Below are 14,487 nucleotides of genomic sequence, written 5' to 3' on the forward strand. Positions count from 1 at the left end.
AGAGAACTAGGAATGGGGGAGGCACGATTAAAAGTAGATGGTTAAACTGCATTCCATCTCATCTGGGGTGAGAACTCAATGGATAGAACAAAGCATTCAGAGCCAGCTTGCTGCCAACCACAGTGCTGTGCTGGGTGTGTTTCAGAAGCGTTTCCACCTACGCAAGGAAATGAGAGGGCCTTCAGTCATACCAATTGTAGCCAGTAAAAGGCTGTAACAAGTGTCAGTTGTTTTCACTGCCCATCCAGCTTATTAGCTAATGAAATAAGCTCAGCATATTAAATGTTACTGGCATGGTTTATCAAAAGATGATTGCAGTGCCACGCGCTGTCCTCCGCAATCACCCCAACACGTCATTCTCTGACCCCTTTTATCTGTTCAGCTCTTCTGGAGGAGGAAAAACTAATCACATCCTCCAGCATAAATGAGCTCATCTGAACACCCACTGGGCTGCCAGGCATGAAATGCCCTCAAGTATCACATCCCTGAAGGGGGAATAAACACGTGTATAGCATGAGATAGTGAGGAGTGAAAACATCAGGGTGTTTCTCGGCCTCACCTGATGCAACGTGCCCAGTGCCCAGCCTTACCTGTGTCATCTTGGCCAGGTCCAGCGATGGCCGTGGCTCCTGTGCATCCTGGGGCCGGCGCCGCTTGACGCCCACCTTCTTGTCATTGAGGACGCAGGGCTGCGAGCGGCTGCGGCACAGCCCACCGGCACGGCGGCCCAGCTGCGGTGTGGATGCTGGCGTGCTGCTGGCTGAGGGAGGGCCAGGCTCCGAGGAGGAGAAGCGGTCGTGAGAGCAGGACAGGGAGCGCTGCATGTCCGCCCGGCCGCCCTCGGGGCTCCAGCCATCACCTCCAGCCCCTGATCTCCTCGGTGGGCAGCCCGGGCGGTGGTCGCAGGATGAGGCCAGAGAATGGGAGCGGGACGGCAGGCTGAAGCTGGAGCTCCTCTGCATGGTGGCTGAGCCGTTGGAGTAGCGTTGAACGCTCCCCCCGCTGTAACACCGCCTCTTCTCAACCGGCGTCCAGACCTTGGAGCCCAATGGTCTCCATGATGTCCTGCAGCTGGACATTTCATCTGAAAAAGACAGCGAGCGGCACTGGCGCTTGCTGGGTGGTGCCGATGGGTTGCTGTGAGGATCGCTGAGGCTGAGCTCTTTGATGAGGTTGGTCACCGAGCAGGTGCTGGTGGCTTCCCGTGGCCACAACGTGCCCTCCTCACCCTTATCCGACAGGCAGTCCCAGATGCTGGCGCCTGGCTGCTCAATCTGCAGTGGACATTTCCTGCTGAGGTCTCCCCATCTGTCATTTTCTGGTTGGGAAATGATAAAAACACACAGCCACGGGCATTAGCGTTAATTAATTCTGCGATTCGTTTTCCACGTGCGTAAACAAAGAGTAGCATATGGGACGTTTTTCTCTACAAATTAATTAACTCTCGGAATACAGCTTTCCAAACCGCCAGCACAATGGTTCCTGTGGCATAGATGGAGAGAGAGAGAAAGCAATAACTGCAGCAGAAGCAAAACTGCAAGATGATAGAAATATGCCTTTGAATATCCAGACTAAGGCTCTGAGCACCTCTCCCACAGCCACAGAATGGCTTGGCTTGGAAGGGACCTCAAGGATGATGAAGCTCCAACCCAACCCCCCCAACACATGCAGGGCTGCCAACCTCCACATCTGGTTAGGCTGCGGTTGGACTTGATGATCTTCAAGGTCTTTTCCAACCTGGGTAATTCTATGGTTCTATGATCTAAGACTACACCAGGCTGCCCAGGGATGGTGACCCCACTGCTCCTTGGGCAGCCTCTGCCATTGCATCAATACTCTTTCCATTAAATTTTTCCTAATATCCACAGGGATGTGGGGAAACTGCAGCTGCACGTAGAGATCCCAGTGATGACCATGTGAACAGAGGATTAGGCACGATGATCTCATTCACACACATGGTTCCCTGACTATAAAAGAAGAAAGGAGGACCGTCAGGGCTGGGCTCCTTGTCACAGGCTGCTGGGGCCAGCAGGGCTCTGTACAAACACGCTGCTGATGTTCAACAGGAAAACCATGGTAGGGCTGCACCATCAGCTGCTGCAATGGAAAATAGTCATCACCCAACAGACCTTCTCTGGTAACTGTTGTTGGGAGGCAAACCGTGCTAGTTAACCATCCGTTGCTGCGAAGTTCCACGTGATCATATCTAAATGGTACAGTATATTTTAGGGTTGGCTTTTACTTTTTGGTTTTGTTTCATTTAGACAACTGAGCAATGAACTCTAAGCCGTGTCCAGCTGCAGGTAAAGCCCTATGGCAGGAAAGATGCCACAGTACAAACCGCTTCCTACCAGCGCCTGCTTCCAGCTGGGAGGTCAGACCTGGGGCCCTGCAAGCTGACACCCCATAAACCCCTCTTGGCTCCTTTCCCCATTTCCCCCTGCCAGCAGCTGCTGGGATAACTCCATCCCCCAGCAGCCCCGCGCTGCACTGCTCCGTGCCTTAAGTGCTGCTGTCCTCATTTCAAAAAGCACGATGAAAAGTGAGAAATCCACGCTAAACAATTACATCTATGTTTAGATCTTTATTATTTTCCCCCCCTTATTATGCTGCCAGCAGAGAGATTTCTCGGGTCAGGTCACCAGACAAAAGAAACAGAAATAGAAGCTAATTTTTTATGGCAAGCTGCCACGACCCCCATGCCCAGACGTCACGTTTTACAAAAGGCCTTGGTATGCTTGTTCAAGAGGATACAGGATACCTTCCTCTTTCGACATTACTTCTGCACAAACAGCTGTAAACCTTCAAAAAGAAAGAAAGAAAGCCCCAAATCACAAAGAAAATCGCAAGCACGCCGCTATCCTGAGAAACAACTTTGGGTTATTGTTTGCTTTCCTCCTTTGTGCTCAGCTTGTGCTGGAGGAAGCTGGGGCTGCTGCCATCCAGGAGATGCTCATGTGTGGGGTGCCCTGTTCCCCTGCTGCCCCCCAGGACAAACAACCCATGTAAAGCCTCACCGTAATCCAGAATGTGATCTTTTTCTAATGCAAAGTGATGCTAACAGAATAACAAATTGAAAACAGGGGTCATCTTAGCACTGAGGGTGTCATTAAAAGACTTGGGAGCCACTTATGAGGAAAATAGTCTGCTTTTCTGCTCAAGTTTTTAAGACTAAGATCCACATCCCGAGAGCACTGATAACAATAATAGCAGTGGAACCATTAATACTGCTGCGGTTAAGCATGTATTAAGTTTCTTAAATTAAAAACCTCAGCTTGGTTTACCCAGAGGCAGCAATTTGTTCCAGGGCAAAATCCATCATGAAAATTCCTCAGTTCAGGAATAAATGGCTTTGCTGGAGAGCACTGTTTGCCCATTGGAAAACGATGGAAGGGCATTCACAACCAAGGCATGATGCAGATGTGGCACGTGGGGAACTGCTACCATCCTCAAAACACCCCTAGGATCTCTGCACAACCAGCTCTCACCAGATGAAGGCATCCAGGTCAACGCAGGCAGACTTCCATGCATTGAGCTCCTCACCACAGAGAAGGGGCATCAAATCAAAACGCTGACACGACTTTAACTACCACGACACAAATGTGCTGCTGCAATATTTTTACGGCTCCTTTCTATACATAATGCATGATCCTTCTGCTCAAGTTTCCCCTACGTTCTTCTCCTGTGAAATAATTTACATTCATACATAATTTATTACAGCAACTTGTAAAGCAATTACGGGTTTCAATCAATTTTTTTTTTCCTTTCCTCCTTTTTGGCAGATAAACTCCATTTGGATCCTAACCCAAACATTTCTCTTCCTTCGCGTGCGCATCCAATTCCCTTTCTCACACGTTCTCTGCATCGAATGTTGGTTTCCCAGCCTCTGTGCAACATCGAAAGGCAGTTTGTATTTTCCACTGCCCCCTGTTTATGTTCAAGAGATGATTCCTAAACATGGAACAAATTTAATGGTTGTAATTAGCTGATGGTAGCACCATGGAGCCTGACAGCTCTCCTGCTTTCCCATGGCACAAATAAGATGAAAATAAGCCGTGTGGAGCAATGGGAAATGCAAACAACAGGCCCATACCTACTGCCTGAGAATGTGCCCCAGTGATGTATGCTTGGTGTCAGTGGCCATATGACAAGGGGAAAACCCACACATTTGTGGTAAAACGATGGAGAACGCAAGGCAAGAAAAGGAAAAAGACCTCCATCCGGTAACAGGGCAATTCCTTTACTCCCAGGTGTTTTAAGGGCGCATCAAGTGGAAGGGAAAAAGGAAATGGGTTTTGTTTCTCTAAATAGCCCTTTGCTGGGAAAAAGAATCACAATGAAATGCTTAGGACTATAAATTCAACAGTCTTCTTAGTAATACTGCTATGGCTGCACACATAAATGTAAATATTCAGCTCACTTTGAAAAGTGGATCAAATACGGCATCATCAGACACACTGAGGCTTTAATGAAGCTTACTAATACACTCGGTTTTCTAAAAGTTATAACTGATTTTTGGATTTTCCTAGACTTAAATACTTTACGAGATGCTTACATTTAAAAGGTGTGGGAATCATTGTACTCCTTTCCCATTCAAAGTGGTTCTCAGGACATTTTGCCTGCACTGCTATCAGCAGAGTGTCTTATGCTGCTCACTGTGATGCTGCTGGTGTGCCATACTGATGCATTTGTCATGTACATGCTTTGATTTCTTTACATTTGGCCCGAGGACAGCCATACAATGCTTTGGCAATGGGAGCAGTTCCCATACCTGGCATCCTCTCTGCTATTGCCAGCCCCAGTGCTCTGGCAGTCACATTAGGCAGGAAGCAAGTGACACTAAAACCAACATTATGCCACAAAGAAGCATGTGGCAGCCCAGGCTAGCTGGGTTTGTTGGTTATGGGGTATTGTGCACACCTGGGGCCTTGACCAGCTTCTTCCTATCCCTCCAGTAGATACTGGTCTGATATGGTGAAAAGCCCCAGTGCCCAGGCCTTGCTCTGCTCAGGTACAAGGCCATGCTGATGCCGGCTGGGATACCCACTCCAACCCTCCTGGATTCATCCACCTCCATGCTTTCGCTCTCGACCTAAAACATTCCCTCACTGCACATTCAGTGCCATCATAACCACGCGAATCATTTAAAAATGCATCAGCAAGTTTCAGCACGGAGTCGGTTTGTGATCGTGGCCCAGATTTGGAGACATCAAGAAGAGCATTCGGGAAAGATGCCCAAAATTAAGCACAAACCAAACAACGCTCTCTCGCACGCCAGAGACTCGCTCCTCTTGACTGGGCATGACAAAGAAAATTACATGGTAAGCTGTGGTCAAGGAGGTGAGATTAGGTTCCCTTGGAAACAGGATAATTTGGCAGCCAAGGAAGACCAGCGCGGCGCTAGGAAGACGCAAACAGCTTTGTAAAAGCTATTAACACCAAGCTGATTTTCAATTAGGCTTAGACTCTTCATATTTGTGGAAGAGCCTGCCAGTGCCATGGCACAAAACAAACCCATCTGATTGGGTTTCTTTGTTCCTTACTCATTTTTGACAGACAGGAGAAAGGGAACGGACTGTTTCTGCCCATTCTTGACTTTGAAGCTTGTGACTTTCATCTGAAAAAAAAAATAATCAAAACATTTTTCCATCTTTTTCCCACTCCTCCAAACAACTCAAGTTATCGGAGAGCTTGGGAAATATCTCCTCTCAATGCATGTACTCGGCTCCCATTAACGCTAATGAGAGTTGTGTCCAGGAAGAAAAGGGGCAGTTGCTTTGTCTGCAAAGCATTGGCTTTCATACCAAGTAGCTTGGCTCAAACTTGACCTACAATTTTAATTGGGATTTGAGACTTCGCCTAGGGACTAGCTCCTTGTTTCAAAACCCAAAGAGCACTGTGTAGTGGCATGCAATCCTCCTGCATTACTGTTTTTTCAGTATCATGGGCTGATGCACCAGAACTCCATCAATTTCAGTAGCCATTCGGAAATACCACCTCGGTATTAAACATCATATACAACAGCTTATGTTATTGTGAAAGGCAAAAAATGTTTTTTTGTTGTTGCCTGAGGTCTGTCTGTACACACTGTGCCAAAAGGAAGAACACATTCAGCTACAATACTGATATTTATCACTTGTACCATGTAAGATCATCAAGAGCTGTAGTTCAGGGATGGATACCCAAACACGAGAAACACAATCCCAGACCCAGAATGCTTACGATCTCAGCCGTATGAGTAACTTCAAATACACACATAAAGCAATGTGGAAGGAGACAAGCAACGTGCTCAGCACCACGGGGCAGCAAACCACCCCTGGGCAGGGTCTTCCCATACTGGGGCAGTGGGATGGGCAATACTGAACCCCAAGGCATGGGTGGGCTGCACCCCAGGCTCTGCAATGTAGCAGGAAGGGTGCAGAAGATGAGGACATCGCATCGCCAAGGACCCAGGAGCAGAGATGGAAAAAACAGGGGCAGAAGTTTTTGCTACTCACCCATAATGCCACAAGAGAAGAGGGTAGGTCCTTGACTCATCTTTGGAGTGTGCTGAAAACAACCAGAAAAACTATTCACTTCCAGCAGACTCAATCAGTGTGTTAGAAACCGCTCAGCCTGCATCCTGGGCACCCACAGCCAGACCCCATCTCCCAGCCGGCACATCATCCACCTTGTGCCAATTTGAGGTCAACTACATGATGTGAAGAGTCACTGTCAGGGCCTGGACTTGCAAATGCTCACTCCTGCAGCTATCCCTGCCTGCAGGACCAAAGCTCTGCAGAACACAAAGTGGGAGCTGGGCAGTAGTGAAACAGTGAAGGCTGAAGCATCTCCAGGCTCATGCAGGCCTCCCTTCTAGACACAGGGCCGCTCTGTGTTTTGCCTAAACATACAGTGTGTTTCTAAGGCACCCCAGCACTTTCTCTGAGGATTCTGCACTTAAATGGTGCCAACATGCACTAAAAATAGGGGAAAATGCTATTATATGGGCACTAAATAAGTCCAGTTGGCTTTTTATGCTCTTTTTTTCCCCCCCTCCAGGAATTTTCCTCTTGACTGTGTGCGACAAATCATCAGACTTCTAAAAATGGGCATGGACAGTTTTATATACAATAAATCAATATGTCATCTGGAGCCACATGCCATCTCAGCTATGTCTGCAAAAACACACTTTCATACTGCTCGTCCTTTTGTTATCCCACAAAACATCCACATTCAGCTTCTGAAACGTCTGTCCTGGCAACTCCATCCCATCTGAACGAGGCCTTCCTTCATCTAAGCAAAGTACCAGCACTGCCATAGTCATGTTCTATCCAGCATTAGGCCACCTTCTCTCATGATTCCTCTTTAATACACTCCATAACAACAATGAAAACAGCACTGTACCAATTGCAATCCAATCAAATGGCCCCACTTCATAAGCTGCCAATACTGAACGCAGAAGGATGTGGAGGCAGAAAGCAGAAAGATCCAAAGAGGAGCAAACACAGACATGGGACAACCCTAGGAAGGGCAGCACACATCTGCATGGCAGCACCCAGAGACAAAAGTGAATGCCTGCACATGAGGAAGGAAGAAGAACATCTCCAAATGACACACATCCCATACTGAGTATAACTGCCATTTTATAAGTGCTCAGCCTATCATCATGTTGGGATACAAACCAGCCAGCGAGCCCAACACCCTCCAGCAGGTGATGGTACCTGCTGCTCAGACACTTATTGCCTTTGAGTTTCACTCTCTGTCCTTTCCCATGAAGCCAACATAAAAACTCTTCCTCTCTTTGCTGGATCAAACTTCTTGTGAACATCTGCCTCGATTTAACTGCCCAAACAACCTGGCAATGCAAACTGTGTAACCAGAACGGTTCCTCCCTGTTGACAAAGCCACCAGTGCTGTGGCAGGCACTCAGCAAACAAGGGAGGGCAAAGTTTGGTGGTGTGGCTACGCAGCCCATCCCACACAACATGGGACCTTCTGCTTTCCTCCTTCCCCCACCCTCACCCTGTGGTGCTCAGCAGCCTGCACTACCAGCCCAGGAAGCCATCTCACAGTGCTCCATCCTCAGTGAACTTGGGCACTGCCGTCACTTTTATGCTCCAAATGCCCATGTATGGCTGATCCCAACAGATGCTTCCTGAGCATCCTTATCTGCGTCTCCCTGCACAGCACAGTTTTCTGCCCCTTTCCTTTCCAGACTGTGACCATTCGTCCTGCAGGATAGGAGTGAAAACCCCAACAACCCCCCCACCCCTCCCCTGGATATAACCAGACAGCTCTGTATCACCCTCCACCCCACCACAATGCTGCCTCTTTCAGCATCATTCCCCATTTGCTGCCCCCATTTTTTTGTTACCTGCTCGTTGGGTACATCTGGGTTTGCATCCCTCTGCGCTTCCAGCAGGACTGTTAGGTAACACAGCCCCGACCTCTCCATCTCCCACTTAATCCTGCTCCCCACTTGCTCATCCTCCTATTAATGACGAGCATCTGTTCACTCCGGGCAAAGCAACTTCTAACCCGTGTTATTCACAGTTTATTCTATCATGCGCTCACTGAAAATGCACATATGCAACAGCCACAGCACTCCAATCATTTACTCATCGCCCGCTCTTTGGATATTAACGAGCCCAGCAGAAACCAGTGCAGCAATAAAACCATCTCAAGATCCAACCCCTGCAGTGTGAAAAAGCATCTTAAAGCCACAGCAAAGCAATGGCAGCAGCACAGTTGTGAAGCGCAACGTCGCGATGATGCTTACCAGCTCAGTCCTGCATGTTACAGAGTCAGCACCTTTGTTCTCCCGAGTTTTGGTTAAGATCATCACCATGGTAATGCAGTCCTGCGTCGGAGTCCATCAGAGTCCAGGCAAAGGTCGCTGTCAGCCATACTCTGGCCAAGCTCCCGTTTCAGTGCATTTTCCCCCACAAGGGCTGAGAGCAGCAGGGGCTGCGGCCGGCGGCTCCCTGCAGGCACAAGGAAGAGGATGAGGTGTCAGGTGAGGTTTGAAGAGCAATCCCTGGCTGGAGTGCGACGGGCAGGCACAGGGTGAAAGGGTTGCCCTAGGAGCAAGGCGAGGAGTATTTATTTTAGGCTCTTAAGCATTGCTGGCGTTCCTGAGCACCCGATTAGCTCGGAGGCGTTTGGTGCAGCAGCACTTGCAGGAGCTGTTGGGAGCACGCAGCGTGCACGAGGCGTGCCAGGGGAACAGGAGTGTTGCAGGCAGATAAACGCACAGCCCTCCTAATTCTGCTTCTTGAAAAAGGGAACCCGTCAGCCCATCTCAGTATGGAGACAGTGAGGGCTGGAAGCAAGGACTCGCTGCATCCCCAGAGGCAAACCTCTCGCCTGCAGACGAAGCCATTTCAGCATCATTACCCCTACAGGACCCTCTGGATGCCCCACATCACTCCAATCACTCCCTGATTCCTGCCCCATGCCATGCTGGTAACTCCCCGGTTCCTGGAAGAACCACAAGGAGCCCTTTGGGCAATAAACAAGGCAAAGAGCTGCCTGCAAGGAAGGCGAGGACTCCCTGCCCACAAACCCAATGCATCACACCATGCCTCTTGATCCCAACCTATTTCCCCGGGGGGTTGAAGCAGTAAATGCTGCACTAGGGCTGCATGAGGAGCACACAGAGCCTGCAAGCGCTCACCCAACCCTACTTCACCTCCTCACATCCCCTCCCATGCACTCCCCCCCACCCCACGCAAAAGCAGACAGATTGCAATTCAAATCTGATTACAGAAATCAGTGTTTTTCCCAAACCTCCCCTCTAATCCTGTTTCACTATTTTGTTGCCTTTCCGTCAACAAGGCAAACAAACAAAACCACCATTTGCATGATCCGAAGAGCATGAAACACTTATCTTGTAACACGCAGTCAAAACCAAATTGCAGTACTTAAGGACAATATTTGAGAACACGCTGCTAAGTATTAAACCTCATTACAAACTGATAAGGATTTTCTTTCCAGCTTGCAGATAATCTTTTTCATGTTTATTTGGATTAGAGGTTGCGATGGAGTTATGAGTAGCTCATTTAGAGGCCAGCTGGCTGGTAGAGAAATCACCTACTGTGTCTTGTGAGGACAAAGTTCAGCCAGAGTGCAAAGCCAGCATTGAGAATCAATACATTTTGCAAAGATTTACTGCTCCAAGAGGCACATAGTACAGACTCCAGCTTCTTCTGGGCCATTGGATGCCTTATAATGTACTATTTACTATAGCTTCACCACAAACCCCCGGGCAGCCCAATGGCCACCCAATGGCACGAGTGCTGCCTAAGCCTCCAGTGATACATAGTGGGATGTCTGAAGTCCTTGTGATGCCCCAGTGATAAGCACCCACACAGCACCCCAAGTCCTGCAGGCTCCTCTTCCTATCATCACTGGGGAATGCCACCAGGAATGGCCAACAGGAATGTTCTTCCTGCAATTTCAGCTCCATCAGCAACCGTGGCTGAGCTACGGACAGGGCAGGGCTGCCCTTGAGGATATCAAAGCCAACATCTGCCAAAACAGAGCTGATATTACTCAAGGAAACACCATCTGCTGCATGAGCCCTACATGGGGCCCAGAACAGGGAGCAGTGAGCCCTCTCCCACTGCCATGAGCCCCCTGGGTCACACCGCACCAGCTCTGCCCCATTTCTAGCTGTCTCCATCACTGGTCCCTGCTTGGGACATGGGGCAAGGATGCTCACCCACACCACATTTGTGGTGCTTCAAAGGGCAGCAAGGCCACCACTGGTGAGCAGCCACAGGGGAAATCCAGATCAAACGAGCAGTCCCAGCAGCCGGGAAGCAGTTAAGCACGTTTTCTCGTTAACAGGCTACAATTTCTCCACCAATAATTATCTTTCCCCAAGGTAATGATTAATACCGCTGCAGCAGAGCACTACGCACACCCAGGCATGGAGGTGAACCCGGGCAGCAGCTCCCTGCCCCACCTGGGTGGCAGTGCCTTGCCCACTACATCCCTCTGGGGACCACATCACTGTGTCACAGACAAAGCTTCCCTGTGCAGTGCCCTGCCCCGCTGGGGCTGTAGGGCAGCACCCATTCACACTGATCTTCCTATGAACGCCATGCTGTGAGCAGGAAACTGCTGGGTATTTATGGACCGGAGCTTTCCACGCATACAGATGCTAATAAAAAGATGCTCTTCAGGGACCATTAATTATTTTAAGGAATGTATTTCCTCATTTGCAATCAGATAAAGGAACTATCTTCATCCTTCAGTCAAGGTTAAGTTTAGACTTGGGCCACAGCCACGGTGTGACACAATCCAGGAGCTTTTTAACCCCCCAAAAGGCTGAAAACTGAATCCTTCAAGAACCCCTTGGGCTTAAGGGTTGCCTTGGCATCTCCTTCCACAGCCAGGAATGCAGCAATAGCACCTCCAACCACCTCACTTGGAGACCCCTGCCCACTGAGCACACAGATGTGCTTCTATAGGTGTCACTGATTTCAACTAGCAGCTTGGCCACAGTAGAGATATTAAAGCAGATCAAGAATGCTTACCCTGCAAAGTAAGGTTAAATCGCTATTGCTACCACCAAGTTACCATCAAACAATTCTTGTTGCACACGCCATTATTTCACTGCCCACGTGCACTTTTCTGTTTGCACTGCATTGCACACCCAGCCCCCCCCAGCCATGTCCCACTTGCTCTGTGAACGAATGGAGAGCTACTACCACTATTTTTGCCTTAGATTTGCTACCAGCTGGAAGGAATGAAACCCATACATTTCTACCATCTCACTGTATTACTATCCTGCTCTTGTGAATACAGTCACAACAGTAATTTGTTTCCTTTCTGTTCCTACAGTTGCTCAAACCGTGAATCTCTGTTTCTCACCCTCAAAGCCTCCTATCATTACCACACCCTCACTGCCAGCAAGAAGAGGGCAGGACTCTTCTTAGCCCAAAATACAGCACACTAAAGTCAGAGGATTGAACTCTCATCCATAGACTGGCAAAGTAATGCCAACACCAGTGCTATGGCCACAACCATAAAACCATCTGAGCTGGAAGGGACCTCTAAAGGTCCCTAAATGCACCAAGAGGCACATTTTCAACTTGTTGATTAGTTTGGAAGAGGTCCTTGCAGGTTAATATTTGCACACAGTCAGGCACGGGCTCACTTCCTCACTGAACTCCTGCAGCCAGGCTGCACAGCGCTCACTGCTCCAAACCATAAGTCAACACCGGCTTTATTTATAAGATTAAACCTCCAATAAAGGCGAATAAAATACCCATCTGCAACGGAACCCCCAGAAAAAGAAAGAAAAGTCACAACCAGGAGGTGCACAACCAGGATGGGCACAACCAGTGCCCATCAGGAATGCAAAACCCAACCATGAGCCACTGTAAATCAAGAGAACCATAGAATATCCTGAGCTGGAAGTGACCCATGAGGACCACCCAGTCCAAGTCTTGGCCATGGCCATGCACAAACTGGCCCATCAGCATGGCCCATAGAGGACTCTCCCAACCAGGAGCTCCAGATGTATCAAGGTTCAGCCCAACACCATAAACACATCGCTCAGCAAAGAAAAAGCCACCTTCCATCCAACCCCTGCCTCCAAGTGCTCCATGAAGGACGCTGCCATAAGGTGACACCATGTCCTGATGTCTCAAGCCCAAAGCCACACATCCATCAGGGAGAGCATGAAATCCAAGTGCTCACCCCCAAAAAATCAGCCATTAAGGAACATTGCACACCATCTAATTCAGTAAAGAAACACCAGTTTTATTGCCCCCTTGCTCTTACGGAATAGGAGTGGCAGGGGAAGGACTCCCTCACAAACAAACGACGGAAAGGGATGGAGAGAAAGGACAGGACAGGGTCAGAGGCGCTTTGTCTCAACATCTCAGCTTGAAGAAAGCAGCGCTGGCTTTGACTTTGCCTTTTCCTCCCTGGCAACTGAAAAGGAAAAGAAGAGAGCAAAATTAGTCATTGCAAAGAGCAAACGTGAGGTGCAAAATAGGGGACTGCTGGCACAGGGGGGGTATCTGGATGCATACAGTGACTGCACGGGGTCCAGTCTGCTGCATGGATCTCATGAATGACAGCAAGCAATGGCAAGAGGGGCCATCCCCAGCACTCAGCCACCTTGGTAGGAAATACCACCAATAATTCTGCACAGTGCCGTGCAGGTTATTTAGATATACCCTCTAAAGGATGTCCCAACCCTGGAGGTGCCCTAGGCCAGCCTAGATGGAACCCTGAGCAGCCTGAGCTGTGCCTGATCTCAGGGCTGGCAGCCCAGCCCAGGGCTGGGATCTGGAATGGGATGATCTCTGAGAGCCCTTCCAACACAAGCCATCTATCAATTCTATGACTGTACTCTATGATGATTTTCATCAGAAAAAGGGACTGTAAAAACGGCACAATCTCTTTGAGAAAAACCTTCTACCATTGCTTATTAGGGGTCAGCTTCTTATGCTGAGCGTATTTCCCAGCAAGCCCATGGAGCTGGAGCAATGATGGTCTCTGGAGAAGAGCAGCTGAAGCAGCATCACAACTCAGCCTGCCAGTCCCAAGAACCAGCTCACCTTTCGACGTCTGTATTTTTCCAATTGTGAGATTTATGACAAGAACTTGCAATGGTCTGTGAGACACTGCGAGTGTTGGCCACGCTCCCAAACCTTGAGGAATTGCTGAACTGAGAATTGCTTTAGCTGCTTAACCTTAACAACCAGGGATGTTGAACAAGGCAGCAGAGCCTAGGTTTACTTTAAATTACTGCTCTGAATACACTGCTCTAGTAAACAGAAACAAATAAACCACTTCTTGTTTCTTTCTCACACCATTTTCCCATATCCAACCTGAAACCTCTGGGTCAGAGATGGTAAACAAGGCCTCACCGTGCCATTTTTACAGCCCCACTTCCCAAACGTGAATGACTTCAGGCAGCATGTAAACCCATCTCAATACCTACCTCTGCAGCACGACGTCCACCTACTTACAGCCAGATGTCAAAGCTCCAAGGTGATAAACCTCCAAGGCTCTCAGCCAGCCCTGCTTTGCTTGCTCCAGAGCCCCCAAGCTTCAATATCAACAGCAATGCATTGGTGGCAACCAGAGAACCACGGCATGGCCAACTGCTAGTGAGAGCTGGGGTGTCTTGAAGGGAATCTTGGAACTCCAGCATCATCCTCAGACTTGGGTACCATTAGCAAGGCAGATTTCCCCCTTTTCCAAGGCTGAGCTAGAGCTCTGATTGAAACTGATGGGCCCTGAAGAACCAAGGTGCTGGAAGTGTCTGGGTTTAAAGCAGGGATACTGGATGAGCTCGCTGCCTCTGGAAGATGAACCTTTATGCATCCTTCCATCAACCAACGGGCACGTTGCAGTGAAATGTTGGTGGCAAAGAATGGACAAAGGAAAAGGGACAGGAATCCTTTGCCCGCACGCGGCCGCTGCCAGCTCAGCTCTCCAACATACTGGGAATGAATTTCCCAGCTCTGCATCTTACAT

The 14,487-nt window shown here is 49.0% G+C and overlaps 1 protein-coding gene across 5 annotated transcripts in view; it reads right to left on the reverse strand.

Moving 5' to 3' along the window:
• Nucleotides 1-14,487, reverse strand: part of FAM53B (family with sequence similarity 53 member B) — a 36,227-nt gene that overhangs the window by 14,206 nt on the left and 7,534 nt on the right. For 4 of the 5 annotated variants that reach the window (XM_015867521.1, XM_015867520.1, XM_015867522.2 and 1 more), the window contains 4 exons: nt 12,778-12,930; nt 8,762-8,966; nt 6,498-6,549; nt 591-1,318 (listed from right to left, as the gene is read on the reverse strand). In XM_015867521.1, coding sequence (XP_015723007.1) covers nt 591-1,318; nt 6,498-6,549; nt 8,762-8,830 — 849 coding nt within the window. In that variant the 5' untranslated portion in view covers nt 8,831-8,966; nt 12,778-12,930. The remainder of the gene's footprint in view (nt 1-590; nt 1,319-6,497; nt 6,550-8,761; nt 8,967-12,777; nt 12,931-14,487) is intronic. The other variant, XM_015867525.2, reaches the window with a different exon arrangement.

Source organism: Coturnix japonica, chromosome 6, assembly GCF_001577835.2.
Source record: "Coturnix japonica isolate 7356 chromosome 6, Coturnix japonica 2.1, whole genome shotgun sequence".
Lineage (NCBI taxonomy): Eukaryota > Metazoa > Chordata > Aves > Galliformes > Phasianidae > Coturnix > Coturnix japonica.